The sequence below is a fragment of the Lissotriton vulgaris genome, chromosome 3_1 (genome assembly GCF_964263255.1).
Source record: "Lissotriton vulgaris chromosome 3_1, aLisVul1.2, whole genome shotgun sequence".
NCBI classification, from domain to species: domain Eukaryota; kingdom Metazoa; phylum Chordata; class Amphibia; order Caudata; family Salamandridae; genus Lissotriton; species Lissotriton vulgaris.
In genome coordinates, this window is record NC_141689.1 from 8,544,797 (window position 1) to 8,562,734 (window position 17,938).

Consider the following 17,938-nt stretch of genomic DNA (forward strand, 5'->3'; position numbering starts at 1 on the left):
AGTATGTGAACTCAGGAGTTCTCTCGTCACCCCATGGCTCTGAATGGTGCTGTTTAAGTATGTGAACTCGGGAGTTCTCTCGTCACCCCTGGCTCTGAATGGTGCTGTTTAAGTTTGTAAACTCAGGAGTTCTCTCGTCACCCCGTGGCTCTGAAAGGTGCTGTTTAAGTATGTGAACTCAGGAGTTCTCTCGTCACCCCATGGCTCTGAATGGTGCTGTTTAAGTATGTGAACTCGGGAGTTCTCTCTTCAACCCCTGGCTCTGAATGGTGCTGTTTAAGTATGTGAACTCGGGAGTTCTCTCGTCACCCATGGCTCTGAATGGTGCTGTTTAAGTATGAATGAATGAATGAATGAATACCTTCTTCTATAGCGCATGGCTACTCTTGAGCATCCCAGCGCTGTAAGACAAAGGAAAATAAAGACACTATTGGAAAAGGTGCGTCTTTAAGCGCTTCCTGAAAGCAAGGTGGTTTGACTCATGCCTAATGACATCTGGGAGAGCGTTCCATTCTTTAGCTGCATGCACCGAGAGTCGACGGCCACCCATCCGGGCCAGCTTCATCCTGGGCACTACCAGCAAGTTCCGCTGGTTGGATCTCAGAGATCTCACTGATTGGTGGCGACGAAAAAGGGGATCCAGGATAGGCGGACCAGCACCATGGATGGATTTATGCGCCATGCACATGGTCTTAAAAGTTATCCTTCCCTTGATGGATAGCCAATGCAAGGATTGAAGTGCGGCTTTTGCTGAGCATCTTTTAGGGACTTTCATGAGTAGTCGAGCAGCACAATTCTGTACAGATTGCAGAATTTTTATGGTGCCGACTGGGGCCCCCATGTAGACGGCTTGGGAATTTGGGAGTTCTCTCTTCAACCCCTGGCTCTGAATGGTGCTGTTTAAGTATGTGAACTCAGGAGTTCTCTCGTCACCCCATGGCTCTGAATGGTGCTGTTTAAGTATGTGAACTCGGGAGTTCTCTCTTCAACCCCTGGCTCTGAATGGTGCTGTTTAAGTATGTGAACTCAGGAGTTCTCTCGTCACCCCATGGCTCTGAATGGTGCTGTTTAAGTATGTGAACTTGGGAGTTCTCTCTTCAACCCCTGGCTCTGAATGGTGCTGTTTAAGTATGTGAACTTGGGAGTTCTCTCTTCAACCCCTGGCTCTGAATGGTGCTGTTTAAGTATGTGAACTCAGGAGTTCTCTCGTCACCCCATGGCTCTGAATGGTGCTGTTTAAAGTATGTGAACTCGGGAGTTCTCTCGTCACCCCCCCCGGTTCTGAATGGTGCTGTTTAAAGTATGTGAACATAGGAGTTCTCTCGTCACTCCATGGCTCTGAATGGTGCTGTTTAAAGTATGTGAACATAGGAGTTCTCGCATTACCCACTGGCCGGCTAGCAGTCCTGACAGACATTTGGTTTCCGACGTGTCTGTATCTCTCCCTTCTCTGTCTGCTTTCAGTGTTGATAGTCTTAGTGCTGTGATGCCCTCGGGTGACTGTCTGTGCTTGACGACTAAATGGATATCTATAAGTATTCCCGACTAGGACATGTGCTTCCCTCTGTTTGCTCTCCTGGTTCACACTGACCCTTGCACATTTCATCTCCGTGTAATCTATCCCTCCCTCTGAGCCTTCTTCCAGATCTCCTGCATTGACTCACGTGTGTTTGGTGTATGTTTTCTTCTTCTCACTAGGAGCACCAGAGGCTTGACGCGCCCCCACCATGGGTAACGTTTCTGTTAAGAATGACACCCCGTACACTTACACCTTCTGCTTCACCTACGCTGGCAGTGACTCCGTTATTCAGGTGAGTGTCTCACTTGAGATCTGGGCTTTTTCTACCTTTTGCTTTTTTATGTTTCTTTGAATATTCACATATGTAAGCACTATTGAGCTTGTTAAATACGTGAAAGTGCGTAAATGGGACTGACATCGATGGGTTTAACATCCCTCAGGTGACGGCACTCACTCCACAAATCAGCCTGGAGTAGGGAGTGGTATTGCATAAAGTAAACACACTGAGGCAGGTAAGTGTGAGATAAACTGGTTTAATGACTCTCTGTCTCCACAGCTTCCAAGGATGCTCAACAACCGTCCCTTCCAGTTCAAACCATGACATTCGATCTCAGTAGCTGTGACATACTGGGTTCTGATAGAAACAGTAATACAAAGGGAGAAGCATGCTTTAACAAGAATGCTACAACATCTCCTTTCTTTCATAAAACAAAAGCTAACCAAAAAGAGAAATGAAAAAGAAAAAACAAGTAAAGCAATAATAAGCAGTTGACTACAAAGTAGTAATAACTTATAGATCTAAACGTTTAGGTGGAACAGTTCTCCTTACACTCTTCCGAGGAGTGACATACTCCAATGACAACTTAGAGGGATGAACAGATTGCAAACAGCCTTGTTGGACCTAAGGAGGATGATCAGATTTCAAATGACATTGTTGAGCCTGAGCTGGATCACTACCAGACCCTCCTAGGAAGTTTATAGATTCTTGATAGATTCCACCAACTCCTCCCATTGACTCTTACAGCAAAGCGTGACGTTGCATCTACTTTAATAGGAGGACCATATATAAACAGACCTTTTGCGACATTGACAGGAGATTTAATCCTCACCCATTCTCCTACGATGTGAAATACCAGATTGACATAAAAAAGACGACATCTCTTTGGAGGTAAATTGCACCCCATTATCAGATACAATCTCTTTCGGGAAACCTTCTCTGGCAAATAGAGATTAAAGGAATTTGATAATTCCTGTTTATTGTGATCAGGCATAAACTGAACCTCCCAATATATACAGGAGGTAGTGATGGTATACAGGGTAGCACCTCAATTCTGCAAAACATCAATATTTAAATACATAGGGGCAGATTTACAATTTCTGGCGCATCCCTGCAAATTAGCAGAGATGCGCCAGTAAATGTGCGCCGCAGCTCCGCCACCCATGATGCGCCGCATTTACAATGCAAAAACAGTTGATGGACAGAATGCAGAACAATGTCATACATTCACCCCAGTACAAAGATCTGACCCCAGTTCAGACATGGCCATATGCAAATCAGCCTTGACCCTGTGCCTCATGGGACCAGTCCGGCCCGAAATGCCAAGCCATGTCTTTACTGTACCTGAATCAAGCATCCAAAGACCGGTTCCTGGCTATCAGCCGTCTTCAGCCAGGATAGCTTGACTCCAGTGGTGTGGAGAGCATGGGACTCACGTCTGAGCATACCCATCCCACTCGGGGTGACAAATGCAAAAACAACAGTTGATGGACAGAATGCAGAACAATGTCATACATTCACCCCAGTACAAAGATCTGGGCCTAAATCCATCGATTTTTGCACTCCACACCACCCCAGTTCAGACATGGCCATATGCAAATCAACCTTGACCCTTGCCTCATGGGAACAGTACAGCCCGAACTGCCGAGCCATGTCTTTACTGGACCGGAATCAAGCATTCTAGGACCGTTTCTGGCTATCAGCCGTCTTCACAAAAAACACAGTTGATGGACAGAATGCAGAAAAATGTCTTACATTCACCCCAGTACAAAGATCTGGGCCTAAATCCATCGTTTTTTTGCACTCCACACCACCCTAGGTCAGACAATGGCTATATGCAAATCAGCCTTGACCCTGTGCCTCATGGGAACAGTCCAGCCCGAACTACCAAGCCATGTCTTTTCTAGACCGGAATCAAGCATCCAAGGACCGGTTTCTGGCTATCAGCCTTCTTCAGCCTGGATAGCTTGACTCCAGTGATGTGGAGAGCCTGGGACTCACGTCTGAGCATACCCAGCCCACTTGGGGTGAAAATTGCAAAAAACACAGTTGATTGACAGAATGCAGAACAATGTCTTACATTCACCCCAGTACAAAGATCTGGGCCTAAATCCATCGTTTTCTTGCACTCCACACCACCCTAGGTCAGACAATGGCTATATGCAAATCAGCCTTGACCCTGTGCCTCCTGGGAACAGTCCAGCCCGAACTACCAAGCCATGTCTTTCCAAGACCGGAATCAAGAATCCAAGGACCGGTTTCTGGCAATCAGCCTTCTTCAGCCTGGATAGCTTGAATCCAGTGATGTGGAGAGCCTAGGACTCACGTCTGAGCATACCCAGCCCACTCGGGGTGAAAATTGCAAAAAACACAGTTGATGGACAGAATGCAGAACAAGGTCTTACATTCACCCCAGTACAAAGATCTGGGCCTAAATCCATCGTTTATTTGCACTCCACACCACCCTAGGTCAGACAATGGCTATATGCAAATCAGCCTTGACCCTGTGCCTCATGGGAACAGTCCAGCCCGAACTGCCGAGCCATGTCTTTACTGGACCGGAATCAAGCATCCTAGGACTGGTTTCTGGCTATCAGCCGTCTTCAGCCAGGATAGCTTGACTCCAGTGGTGTGGAGAGCATGGGACTCACGTCTGAGCATACCCATCCCACTCGGGGTGACGAATGCAAAAACAACAGTTGATGGACAGAATGCAGAACAATGTCATACATTCACCCCAGTACAAAGATCTGGACCTAAATCCATTGTTTTTTTGCACTCCACACCACCCCAGTTCAGACATGGCCATATGCAAAGCAGCCTTGACCCTGTGCCTCATGGGAACAGTCCAGCCCGAACTGCCAAGCCATGTCTTTACTGGACCAGAATCAAGCATCCTAGGACCGGTTTCTGGCTATCAGCCGTCTTCAGCCAGGATAGCTTGACTCCAGTGGTGTGGAGAGCATGGGACTCACGTCTGAGCATACCCATCCCACTCGGGGTTAGAAATGCAAAAACAACAGTAGATGGACAGAAGGCAGAACAATGTCATATATTCACCCCAGTGCAAAGATCTGGGCCTAGTTGGGTATATCAACCTCTTGAACAGGAGGGACAGTGACCTTGATTACTTTATCACTGGTACAACATGTAACACATCCCTCAACAACATCATTAACCTGGCGATCCATTGAAGGCATATACACATAAACGATAGAGAAGAGGGTCGGAGGGCAGGTTTAACGACTAACCAGGTACACGCCCCAAGCACGAAATCAAGACACCAAATTGTACCTGGTGGTCAAAAGAGTACGTTATTCACCAGGAATCACAACGCGGATACGATACAACAGACACCCGTGGGAACACACCATGCAAACTAATATGTGCTATTTGGCCAAGTAGAGGCTCAAGGACGAATGGAAAAAATTCCCATCAGAAGCCACACTGTACTGCCCTCATTTGCATCATTTGGGTTCTCCTCGCCCAGGAGACAAAACAATACGGCCGGTCAAATGTTACTGTGACCGAAACAAAAGTGTGAGAGGGGAGTATTGGTGTTGAGGTGGCGACTGAAAAAAGCAGTGTAAAGTGATGAAAGTGATAAAAGTGATTGATTATAAAATTAGGTGAACCGAGTAGAAAACAACAATTTATTAGTGTCTCCCAGTCCCTGGGGGGGCCCAGACAGCTCGGACGACTGTCGGGAGACACCGACGGAGAGAGCGGTGCTCCTCAAACCTGAGCAGTAGCCAGGTGGGGTGAAGCTCCTCAACCATCGTTTATGGTACATGGTTGAGCACAAAACCTGGACTTCTTCAGGTGATATCTGTTTAATTATTATTTTTTCACAAAAGCAGTAGTTTTTAAAGAACTGGTCCTGAAGAATGCATGGAAACTCTTTTCTTCAAATGCAGAAACATGTTGACCACTACTGATGCGGATATTATTTCAAATCCGCTCCTACACCTATTTTAACCTTAGGGACTGGGAGACACTAATAAATTGTTGTTTTCTACCCGGTTCACCTAATTTTATAATCAATCACTATTATCACTTTCATCACTTCACACTGCTTTTTTCAGTCGCCACCTCAACACCAATACTCCCCTCTCACACTTTTGTTTCGCTCACGGTAACATTTGACCGGCCGTATTGTTTTGTCTCCTGGGCGAGGAGAACCCAAATGATGCAAATGAGGGCAGTACAGTATGGCTTCTGATGGGAATTTTTTCCATTCGTCCTTGAGCCTCTACTTGGCCAAATAGCACATATTAGTTTGCATGGTGTGTTCCCACGGGTGTCTGTTGTATCGTATCCGCGTTGTGATTCCTGGTGAATAATGTACTCTTTTGACCACCAGGTACAATTTGGTGTCTTGATCCATTGAAGGCCCCAAGTAGACACATCGGATCCTTCTCTTGGTGGTAGTTTGTCCAAGATGACCCGCATGACCAAAATCGATAATGCGAGACTTCAAAGATTCAGGAGGAACAAACGTATCCCCACGCACAACCATTTCACCACCCTCAAAAGTAAGCTCATCAGCAATCTTGGCAAAAGGATAGAGCTCACTATCCAAATGTTTTTCTTTAGGCCAACCTGACACAATGACATTTTTAACCTTCTTTAGGACAGAATCTGACTCCAGAGCGGAAAACCACTCATGTTCAGTGAAACAGCCCTGAATGCAAACATCCAGAGCAGCGATCAAACATTCTTCATCAGCATTGTCATCACAAAGTTCATGCTTCTTCAACGGTAGAGGTGATCTTGAGAAGAAATCAGCCCTTGTGTTTTTCCCTCCCGGAATGTGAGCAACAATAAAATCATTCTGCAATAATTTAGAGCTTAATTTAGCAATTCTGGGAGTGTGGTCCTTGACAAAATTACCATTCAGTATGGGGATGAGAGGTTTATGATTGGTCAATAATCTGAAAGTTTTTCCCTAAAGAAAACATTTAAATCTTTTGACAGCAAAACAACATGCCAGAAGCTCTCGCTCAATTACAGAGTAATTGTTTTCACTAGGACGTAAAGCACAGGAGGCAAACCCAATGGTGTGCTCCTTTCCATTCTTAAACTGAGATATCATGCCTAACAATCCATCCAAACTGGCTTCCACAGACACCGTACACTGACAAAGGGATCAAAGGGTGTAAGTATATTGCACGATCCCAATTCTTGCTTAATACGTGTGAACACATTTTCACAGGAATTGTCCCAGATAAAAATAACTTTATTCTTAAGTAGATTTCGCATATGCGCATATTTTGCAGCAAAATTGGAAATAAACTTTGTGTAAAACTCACACACATCCAAAAATGAGGAGACTTGTTCTTTTGAAGTGGGGCACGGAGCATTCACAATAGCCTCAATAAGACCTTCTCTAGGTACAATACCATCACCTGAAATGCGATGACCCAAGTACTCAATAGTTGCAACCCCAAAAACACATTTGAGTTTGTTGGCAACAATACTTTTCTCTTGTAATCTTTCCAAAACAATAGCAAGATTTTTGTCGTGAGAATCTCTGCATTTTCCTGCAACCAAGATACCATCTTGGAAGACCACCGTGTTGGGGACACCCTCTAAAACCTTCTCCATAAAACGCTGGAAGACTGAGGCTGCCGAAGCTAGCCCAATAGGCATTCTCCTGAACTGAAAAGTTCCAACAGGAGGAACAAATGCAGTCAAATGTTTACACTCCGGATCCAATTCCACCTGGTGGTAGGCATAGGCAAGATCAATTGTTTAGAAGAATTTTGCACCCTCAAATTTGGAGAGAATATCATCAATGCGAGGGAGGGGATGGGAGTCCACCCAGATCTCTTTGTTTAGACTGTGTAAATCAATGTAAACACTAAGACTGCCATTCTTTTTACGGACCACTACTAAGGGAGACAAAAAAAGAGGAGACTCAACTGGCTCTATGACAGCCAATTCACACATCTTTTTAAGCTCACTCGACAAATCATCTCTAACATTAAAGGGAAAATTGCATAGTTAGTGTTTGATCGAAATGGCCTGCGCCTTAAATTTGATGAAGTGTCTAAAACCTTTGATACATCCCAAACTGTCAGCAAAAACACAGGAACATTTGTTTGACCAGGTACCCAAATCCTCACAAAGGGGGGTGTCATCAACTATTGAAAATTGTTCGGTGGTGCCGGGGGGGGGGGGGGGGGGGGGGGGGGGGGGGCGCTACAGGGCGCATTGCGGAATGCCTGCCTTCTGAGACAGCTACGCTGGCCAGGTCCGTAATGTGTTAAAAAAGGACACTTTGCGGACTCGAATTGACCAACGATGGCTGGAATGGGCATCGGAATGCATCGGCTCTGAGATGAGCGAAACGTAAGGCTGTTGTAACGCTGCTGCAACCACAAATTTGACGGCGGGAGCGCGGGGGGCGGACGGACCTTTACCCAAACAAGATGGCGCCGCCCTGATGCGGGGCTATATTGGAGCAGACAAGGAACGGTACAGTGTGTTGAGGCGCTGCGAGGAATGAAGATTGTATCGCTGGATGCACAAGGCGTGATGTACTGCTCCTATTTGACTGCCAGGAAGCATCAGAGTTATCACAGGGAGCTGTGCACATATTTGGGATTTGGACTGCGAGGTGTTGGCACAAAATGGCGGCGGCGTTCGTTAGTGTCCTACAGTGTGATATGGAGCTATAAATGACAAACTGAGACACACCGAGAAGCTTGCCCCCAAATGTCGACACCGCCTGACCTTATTCTGCTGTGAGAACGGATGCTATCATAGATGAACCCGTTAGCCAGTTTCAAACCTCGGCCCGCGCGGTGAGTCGCCCACCCGCTGCACGAATGCTGGCTCTCGGAGGCACACAGAGACACAGTGCAGTACACACGACCTTGGGGCATGGGTGAGGCGCGCACTGTCTGACAACCCTGCGGCACACTGAAAACAAGCAACTGTCAAGCTGAGTGTACTGTGGACACTGTCGTCTATTGAATCGGAGGGCGGTGCACAACGTGGATTCCGCTGGTTGGGATGCTCTTTCCCGGGAAACAACCTTTACAACGCAACTTTTACAACGCACTACCATTACAACGAACTTTTACAACGCAAGATCCATTACATCGCATGCAATTACAACGCAACCATTACAACGCATGACACTACAATGTATGCCACTACAAAGCATGTCATTACAACGCAGTCATTACAAGCCATATCATTACAACGCATACCATCACAATGCATAGTAACCTTACACTATTCAACACTTACCCTACTATCGCAACCTCTGGAGTTAGAATAGTAATTTTTACCCCAACACTATCCAACACTTACCCTACTGTTGCACCCCCTGGAGCTAGAATAGTAATTTTACCCCTACAATATCCAACACTTACCCTACTGTTGCACCCCCCTGGAGTTAGAATAGTAGTTTTTACCCCTACACTATCCAATACTTACCATACATGCAATGTAATGGTATGCGTTGTAATGGTATGCGTTGTAAAAAATGCATTGTAAAGGTATACGTTGTAACGTCATACATCCCTCTTTCCCTAGTGTTCCTATCCTGAGTGTCTGTTCCAGTCGTGTGCAGCTCCTCACACTGTGATCCGGGAAATCGGGGGTCCCCACACCTACAGCATAGATCTGTAACGGTGCCTCCTGCCGGGTGACCTATCTGGTGGAAGGGACTGCCCTCGAACTAGCGCCTCACTGCAGCTAAAGCGCCACTCCCGCTACCGGATATCTGCGGGCTCTGCTGAGGACTGACTGGTGCACAGCGGCTGTTGTACTAAAATCATTAATCCTGCAAAGTACTACACAGCGCCCCATCCACTTCAAGGTGCTCACAGTTGCTTTCCTTCTGGGCTGGTGGTGTCAACTCGCGGGACAATGACGAAGCCGGAGAAGCAACAGTCCAAACTACCATTCGAAGCGAAAAGGCACACTAAAGGTGCGACGGCGCAGTCAGACACTTATTATTATTATTATTATTGGCATTTGTAGAGCGCACTGTAACCCTGCGGGCATTCTGGTGCTCAGAGATAAACCGGAACAGAGACTGTCAGCTGTTCAAGAAAAAGCATCCCTGGGAGATTATACCCTAGGGAAGAGCTAGGTCTAAATTTTTTTGCGGAACAACAGCAGGCTTTGTGTTCTCCTGATTTCTAGAGGGAGACCATTCCAAAGGCGAGCTGCTGCCACGCTAAAGGCTCTTCCTCCCAGGGTCACCTTCTTTACCCTGGGGACTCTAGCAAGATTGGTAGAATAGGAGCGAAGGGTCTGGGTAGGCTTGTTCCACTGAAACTTATCCTGGAGTGGCTTAGGGCCTGTCCATGAAGTGCTCTAAACACAATGCACAGTGATTTGAACAGAATCCTTTGAGCTACTGAGAGCCAATGTAGCTCCGCCAGTGCTTGTGTTGCTGATGATCGACGAGCTCGGGAGAGTGCTAACTTAGCTGCTGCCGCCTGGATACTCTGCAATCTGGCAATCAGGTATCCCAGAGATTCCAGAAGCAGGGCATTACAGTACTTCAGGCGGCTGAGGATGATACTCCTGACTACCGTTGTTCTTGCCTGTACAGGTAGCAGTGGCAGCACCTTCCGAAGACCTCGAATTAAAGAAAAGCAGCTTCCCACCAGTTTGTTAACGTGGGTCTCCAGGTTTAGATTTTCATTAAAACTGACCCCCAGATTGCTCATCGTATTTACTGGTGTCAGTGTGCCATCTGATGTTAGTGGCCAGATGTCTGCTGGCAGACTTTGAGTGATCTCCCCGACGTTGCACTGTAGGGTCTCCGTTTTCCCACTGTTAAACTTAAACGAGTTTTCCTTCAACCATTTCGCCATTTCACGCATACAAGCATGAAAACAGTCCAGTGAGTACGACTGAGCACCATCCAGGGATATCAAAAGCTGCGTGTCACCAGCATAATTAATCACGCTGACATTGTTCAATCAATCAATCAATCAATCAATACATTTATAGAGCGCGCTACTCACCCGTGAGGGTCTCAAGGCGCTGAAGGGAGAGGGGGGCCGCTACTACTCGAATAGCCAGGTCTTGAGGTGTTTCCTGAAGGTGAGATGGTCCTGGGTCAGTCGTAGGTGTGCGGGGAGGGAGTTCCATGTCTTGGCAGCCAGGTAGGAGAACGATCTTCCTCCGGTGGTGGCTCTGCGAATCAGTGGGACGGTTGCGAAGGCGAGGCTGACGGAGCGGAGCTGGCGGATAGGAGTGTAGAACGAGAGGCAGTTGTTGAGGTATTCGGGGCCCATGTCATGGAGCGCTTTGTGTGCGTGGGTGAGGAGCCGGAACGTGATCCTCTTGCTGACGGGGAGCCAGTGTAGGTTTCTCAGGTGGGCAGATATGTGGCTGCGGCGAGGGATGTCGAGGATGAGTCGTGCGGGGGCGTTCTGTATGCGCTGAAGTCGTTTCTGAAGTTTGGCTGTTGTTCCAGCATAAAGGGCGTTCCCGTAGTCCAGTCGGCTGGTGACGAGGGCCTGGGTGACCGTCTTTCTGGTTTCTGTGGGGATCTCCCGGAAGATCTTTCGGAGCATGCGCAGGGTGTTGAAGCATGAGGATGAGATGGCGTTGACTTGTTTGGTCATTGTGACGGAGGAGTCCAGGATGAATCCCAGGTTGCGTGCCTGGTCCGTGGGTGTCGGTGCGGTGCCCAGCGCTGTGGGCCCCCAGGAGTCATCCCAGGCGGATGGGGATTGTCCGAGGATGAGGTCCTCCATCTTGTCTGAGTTCAGTTTCAGCCGACTGAGCTTCATCCATTCCGCGACGTCTTTCATTCCTTTCTGGAGGTTGGTTTAGGCGGTGGTTGGGTCTTTGGTGAGGGAGAGTATCAGCTGGGTATCGTCGGCGTGGGAGATGATGTTGAGGTTGTGTTAGCGTGCGATGGCGGCGAGGGGGCTCATGTAGATATTGAAGAGGGTTGGGCTGAGCAAGGAGCCTTGGGGTACGCCGCAGATGATCTTGGTGGCCGTGGAGCGGAACGGTGGGAGGGGGATACTCTGGGTTCTGTTGGAGAGGAACGAGGTGATCCAGTCCAGTGCTTTTCATTGTAGAGGCGGGTTATTAGGGTGCGGTGGCAGACGGTATCAAAGGCGGCTGAGAGGTCTAGGAAGATGAGGGCGGTTGTCTCCCCGTTGTCCATCAGGGTCCTGATGTCTTCGGTGGCTGCGATGAGGGCTGTCTGGGTGCTGTGGTTTCCTCGAAATCCGGATTGGGATGGGTCGAGCGAGTTGTTTGCCTTGAGGAATGCAGTCAGCTGTTTATTGACGGTCTTCTCAATGACTTTAGCCGGGAAGGGAAGAAGAGAGATGGGGCGGAAGTTCTTGAGGTCTTTAGGGTCAGCTGTGAGTTTTTTCAGAAGGGCGTTGATCTCCGCATGCTTCCAGCTCTCTGGGAAGGTGGCTGATGTGAAGGAGTTGTTTATGACGTTCCGGAGGTGGGGTGCGATGATGGTGTCGGCTTTGTTGTAGATGTGATGGGGGCATGGGTCAGAGGGAGAGCCAGAGTGGATGGTGTTCATGACGTGGGTGGTATCTACTGTGCTGATGGGGGTCAGTCGCTTAGGGTGGTGGTGGGGGTCGTTGGTTTGGTGATTGGAGGCGGAGTCTGGGCGTCAAAGCTGTTGTGTATATCTGCGATCTTGTGGTAGAAGAACGTGGCGAGGGAGTTGCAGGGGTCTTGCGTTGGTGTGATGTTGTTGCTGGCGCTGGGGTTGGAGAGCTCTTTTACGATGCTGAAGAGTTCCTTGCTGTTGTGGGTGTTGTTGTCCAGCCGCTCTTTGAACGATGTCCTTTTGGTGGTGCGGATCAGCTGGTGGTGGTCGCGAGTGGCGTTCTTGAGGGCTGTCATGTTTTCTGTCGTCCTTTCGTGGCGCCAGGTTTTTTCGAGAGTGCGGAATGATTTCTTTGAGTCTTTGAGGGCGTCAGTGAACCATGTGGTTTTCCTGTTGCTGGCCTTGCTTGGGGGGTTCTTCAGTGGAGCAAGGTTGTCGGCGCAGTTGGTGATCCTCTGTGCGAGATTGTGAGCTGCGTCGTTGGTGTCAGCGGTGTTGGCTGGTGGGTTCTGGCTCAGTGATGTGGTTAGCTGGTCTGTGGTGACTTTGCTCCAGCATCTGCGGGGGATCTGTAGCTTGCGGTGGTGGGATGTGGTCTTCTTGTAGGTGAAATGGATGCAGGTGTGGTCGGTCCAGTGTAGTCCGGTGGAGTAGCTGAAGGAGACGTGGTTGCTAGCGGAGAAGATGGGGTCCAGCGTGTGGCCGGCGTAGTGGGTGGGGGTGTTCACCAGTTGCTTGAGTCCAAGGTTGTCGAGGTTGTCGAGCAGGGTGGTGGTGTTGTTGTCATTGTTGTTCTTCAGGTGGAAGTTCAGGTCCCCTAGGGGGATGTATTCTGGTGAGGTTAGTGCGTGCGGGCTGACGAAGTCAGTAATGGTTTCGCTGAATTGTGTGCGCGGGCCCGGGGGTCTGTAGATGAGGGTTCCTCTGAGTGTGGTTTTGGGGTCGGTGTGGATCTGGAAGTGTAGGTGCTCGGCGGTGGAGAGTGTGTCTTCGACGTTGGCCGTGATGCTGATGGTGTACGTGTAGATGATGGCGATTCCTCCTCCGGTTTGGTTGACGCGGTCCTTCCGGGTGATCTTGTAGCCGTCCGGGATGGCTATGGCGATGTCGGGGCCGAGGAGGCATTCATCCAGGTTTCCGTGAGGAAGGTGACGTCCGGTGCTGTTGTGTCGATGAGGTCCCAGAGTTCGATGGCGTGCTTGTGGACGGAGCGGGTGTTGAGGAGGATGCACTTGAAGTGGTTGTTGTTGATGTTAGGTCCGGCGGGCGGGTGCATTGTTGGCTTTGATGATTCCCAGCAAGGATTGCATATAAGCATTAAACAAAATGGGACTAATTGATGAACCCTGCGGTACCCCATGTAGGACTTTCACAAATTCAGATTGGTATGGTGGGAGTGCCACCGCCTGCCATCTATCGGACAGATAAGATCGCAGCCACCTAAGCGCCACTCCTTTCACCCCAAAGGTCTCCAGCCTTGAAAGCAGAATGTCATGGTTCACCGTATCGAACGCGGCATCCAATGACCGGTTTCTGGCTATCAGCCTTCTTCAGCCTGGATAGCTGGACGTGAGTCCCAGGCTCTCCACATCACTGGAGTCAAGCTATCCAGGCTGAAGAAGGCTGATTGCCAGAAACCGGTCCTTGGATGCTTGATTTCGGTCTAGGAAAGACATGGCTTAGTAGCTCGGGCTGGACTGTTCCCATGAGGCACAGGGTCAAGGCAGATTTCCATATAGCCATTGTCTGACCTAGGGTGGTGTGGAGTGCAAAAAAACGATGGATTTAGGCCCAGATCTTTGTACTGGGGTGAATGTAAGACATTGTTCTGCATTCTGTCCATCAACTGTGTTTTTTGCAACTAACATTGAGCTTGACACTGAACTTGACAACGAAATGGCGGTGACCAATGGCATTGAGCGCGTGCTGCAGGTCAAACAGCAGAGTCTGCAAGACATAAATGGGAAATTGGGCACCATCACACAACGGGTCGACAACATGGCGGCTAACTTGGACAAGCATGGGGAACGTCTCGTCGAGGCCAAAAATAGAATCACTGCAGTGGAAGATGAATCCCATGCCACGACCCAAAAATGCTCGGAAATGGAGAAACTCTTGGATGTTATTAAAAATAAAGCGGAGGATTTTGAAGCGAAATCCTGCCGCAATAACATCCGAATTGCGGTCGTTCCAGAATCCACCAACACAGGGAGGATGGAAACATACGTGGAGGAAATGATGCTCAACATATTTGGTGCGAAGCACTTTTCAACGGTTCTAGTAGTGGAGCGTGCGCATAGATCCCTAGCTCCAAGGCCGAAACCTGGCGCAACTCCACGACCCATCGTCGCCCGTATTCTTAATTACAGAGACCGTGATGCCGTTTTGAGGATGGCTCGAGAGAAACGGGACATAAATTATCAGGGTAACGTGCTGGAGTTTTACCCAAACTTCACTGTGACGTTCCAACTTGCGCGCAAAGAGTACAACCCGGAGAAAAAGAAGCTGCGTGAACTGGGAATAGAATACGCTATGCTCTACCCCGCTCAGCTGAAAGTGACACATGATGGCTGCTCCACGATTCTCCAAACACCAAAAGCAGGGCAGGACTTTCTAAAGAAAATCAGCCACAAACGCAGAGAACAGAAACGCGATGGGCAGAACCAGGATTCGGAATGAACATTGTCCAGTGGGATAGGAAGCACAATGTCCCTGATTTCAAAGAATGGTAAGGCATGTGGGCGAAATGTTAAAAAGTGAACTAATGACACTCTCAAGCAGCAATACAGGCCCACAATCTTGGGGACATTCGGAGTTTTACTCCAAATTGACACTGATGGCCCTCTGTGCTGCCAAGAGTGCACTTGATCAAACCTGTATGTTTAGCTACTGTCATTAAGGTCGTGCATATGTTATCTACACAGGATGGGAAACCCTTTGCATTACGCTCACTGCATTGATTCTGACTGTGATAACTGCGGTGGTGGTTCTGTGTGGATAAACTGATCTGGTGCACATACTGAGATACAATTGTTGACTGTTTTATACATAGGCAGCAGGGGAACAGTAAGAGTGTCCTGCAGGGCACTGTATTGTGCGTGCTATATGTATTCAATAAAGGGTGTTGTAGCTCCACACTTGGCTGCACCTCCAAATCTCGCGCCACTAGGCACTGAGATATCTGTGGGGGGATATGAGAACAAGCACTGGCGTTGCCAATAGGTTTCGCATTTGGAAAGTTGGACCTATTGGTTTTGTAAATGACATTTTATATTTATATATCGTAATTGGCATTGTCAATAACAATATAAAAAAATAAAATGTCATTTACAAAACCAATAGCTCCAACTTTCCAAATTCGAAACCTATTGGCAACGCCAGTGCTTGTTTTGCCTGGAATGGAAATAAACTGCGCCTTACAAATGAACACAGTTTCCTTTCAAGTCACGAAAACAGGATGGGGGTTATCAGCCAAGATAATAGAGAGTTGTTGCTTGGTCATTGTCAGGACTTCTGTCCCGGCTACTAGGCACACGAAGGTAGGAGCGAGTCTGGGGGTATGGTTTACCAGCTTTATTGGTTCTTTTAGACTTGGTATGCTCTTGCTGGCTCATGAAACAAGGTAGTGATCTCTGTGTGGTCAGTTATACAGTCACTGAGTATACACAGCAAACAAATAATAGGAAGTCTCTCAGAAAGTATTGGCGCTCTGTCAATGGTCTGGAGTCTTTGTCCCTTCTTCGGGTGTAGAAGTCGTTGACCGGCCTCCAGAAATCCAGAAGGGAGTGAGGGAGAAAAGAAACAAAACAAGGGTCAGGTCTCTGCCTATTCTCAAGATACGTGGGGGGAAAGGGATGTGCACACCTCACACCGGTCCCTAACAGTGCCGTGCCTAAGTGAGGGATATAACAGTGCTAGTGACGTAGTGTGGTGCTCAGGCGGCCCTTCCACCACCCTTTGAACCAGCCCCCAGTCTCCCCCGTCACTTGCCTGTCGCCACGGTCCCAGGTGACCGTGGTATCGTGAGATCCTGCCTCCTCTGGTTCCGTCAGGGGGCCGGTCTCGCTCGCGTTCTCTGGGGTTCTTGTGGTGTCTTCGGGTTGGTCCCTCGGGCTCGGGACGTTCTCCTGCCTTTCCTCATTCTCGCCGACGTCCCCTCCTCTGTCTCTCTGCCTCGAAGCGCTCTCGAAGGTCTCCTCTGTTCCTTCCGGTCCCGACTCCGGCTCTGCGCGCCGGTTTACTGTTGATGCTCCCATTTGTGTTCGAAAAGCGGAAACAGCGCTTTCCATGGCCACAGCTGGTACGCCGACCTGATTTCCGGCCGCGTCCAATCCCGCGGCCATCTTGGGTTGGGTCGGGGTCGCGGATTCCTCACACTGCCTTTCCCCCGAGAATGGACGATCGGGCCATTCGGCCAAAGGACACCGGGAGAGAAAATCCACGTTGTTCTGCAAATTTCCTGGCAAGTGGAAAGTGCTGTAGGAGAAAGGCTGGAGGGCAAGAAACCAACGCAAGACCTTGGGGTTAGTGTTTTTATGCAGGGCAAGCCAGGTCAATGGTGCATGATCAGTCAGGAGAATAAAATGACGACCCAGGAGGTAATATTGCAAAGCTTCCACAGCCCACTTAATTGCAAGGCATTCCTTCTCGATTGTGGCATAGGAGACCTCCCTGGGGAACAGTTTTCGGCTGATATACAAGACAGGGTGGAGGAAGCCTTTCTCGTTGGGTTGGGATAATATGGCACCTAAACCCCTATCTGATGCGTCTGTCTGTAGGACAAAGGTTGTATGAAAATCAGGACAGGACAAAACCGGGTCTCTACACAGGGCTGTTTTCAGGTCTATAAAGCTCTGTTCTTGGGCGGCGGTCCAGGGCATTTTGTCTCTTGAAAAGGGTTTGGTAAGTAGGTCTGTTAAAGGACTGGCCACAGAGGAAAAATGTGGGACAAAACGCCGGTAGTAGCCCACCAGGCCCAAGAAGGAACGGACCTTTTTTCTCGTTGTGGGGCGGGGGATGTTGGTTATGGCTGCCACTTTATTTACTTGTGGGCGTACCTGTCCGTCCCTGATGTCATATCCCAGGTATTCAATATGGTTAGCCCCTAAGGTCGTTTTCCGGGGATTGAGTGTTAGCCCTGCTTTCTGAAGGGCCCCAAACACCTGCTGTAAATGGAACAGATGGGTCTCCCAATCCGGGCTATATACCACAATGTCGTCCAGATATGCCCTGGCGTAGTCTCTATGGGGGCCCAGAATAGCGTCCATCAAACGCTGAAAGGTCGCGGGCGCCCCATGGAGGCCGAAGGGCATTACTCGGAACTGAAAGAGACCCAGGGGAGTTATAAAGGCGGTCTTGTCTCTACTGTCTGGGTGAAGAGGGATCTGCCAATATCCTTTGGTTAGATCAATACACGACATAACCCTGGCCTGTCCGAACGTCTCAACCAATTAGTCCACCCGTGGCATAGGATATGCATCGAATTGGGATACTGCGTTTACTTTCCGGAAGTCGATGCAGAAGCGGATGCTTCCGTCCGGTATTGGCACCAGAACGATGGGAGAGGACCAGGGGC

At 48.9% G+C, this 17,938-nt stretch overlaps 1 protein-coding gene across 1 annotated transcript in view; it reads left to right on the forward strand.

Moving 5' to 3' along the window:
- The first annotated feature begins 1,696 nt into the window (after positions 1-1,696).
- Positions 1,697-17,938, forward strand: part of LOC147725809 (uncharacterized) — a 403,274-nt gene continuing 387,032 nt past the window's right edge. Inside the window, exon 1 of the mRNA XM_086959986.1 lies at positions 1,697-1,811. Coding sequence (XP_086816112.1) covers positions 1,728-1,811 — 84 coding nt within the window. The 5' untranslated portion in view covers positions 1,697-1,727. The remainder of the gene's footprint in view (positions 1,812-17,938) is intronic.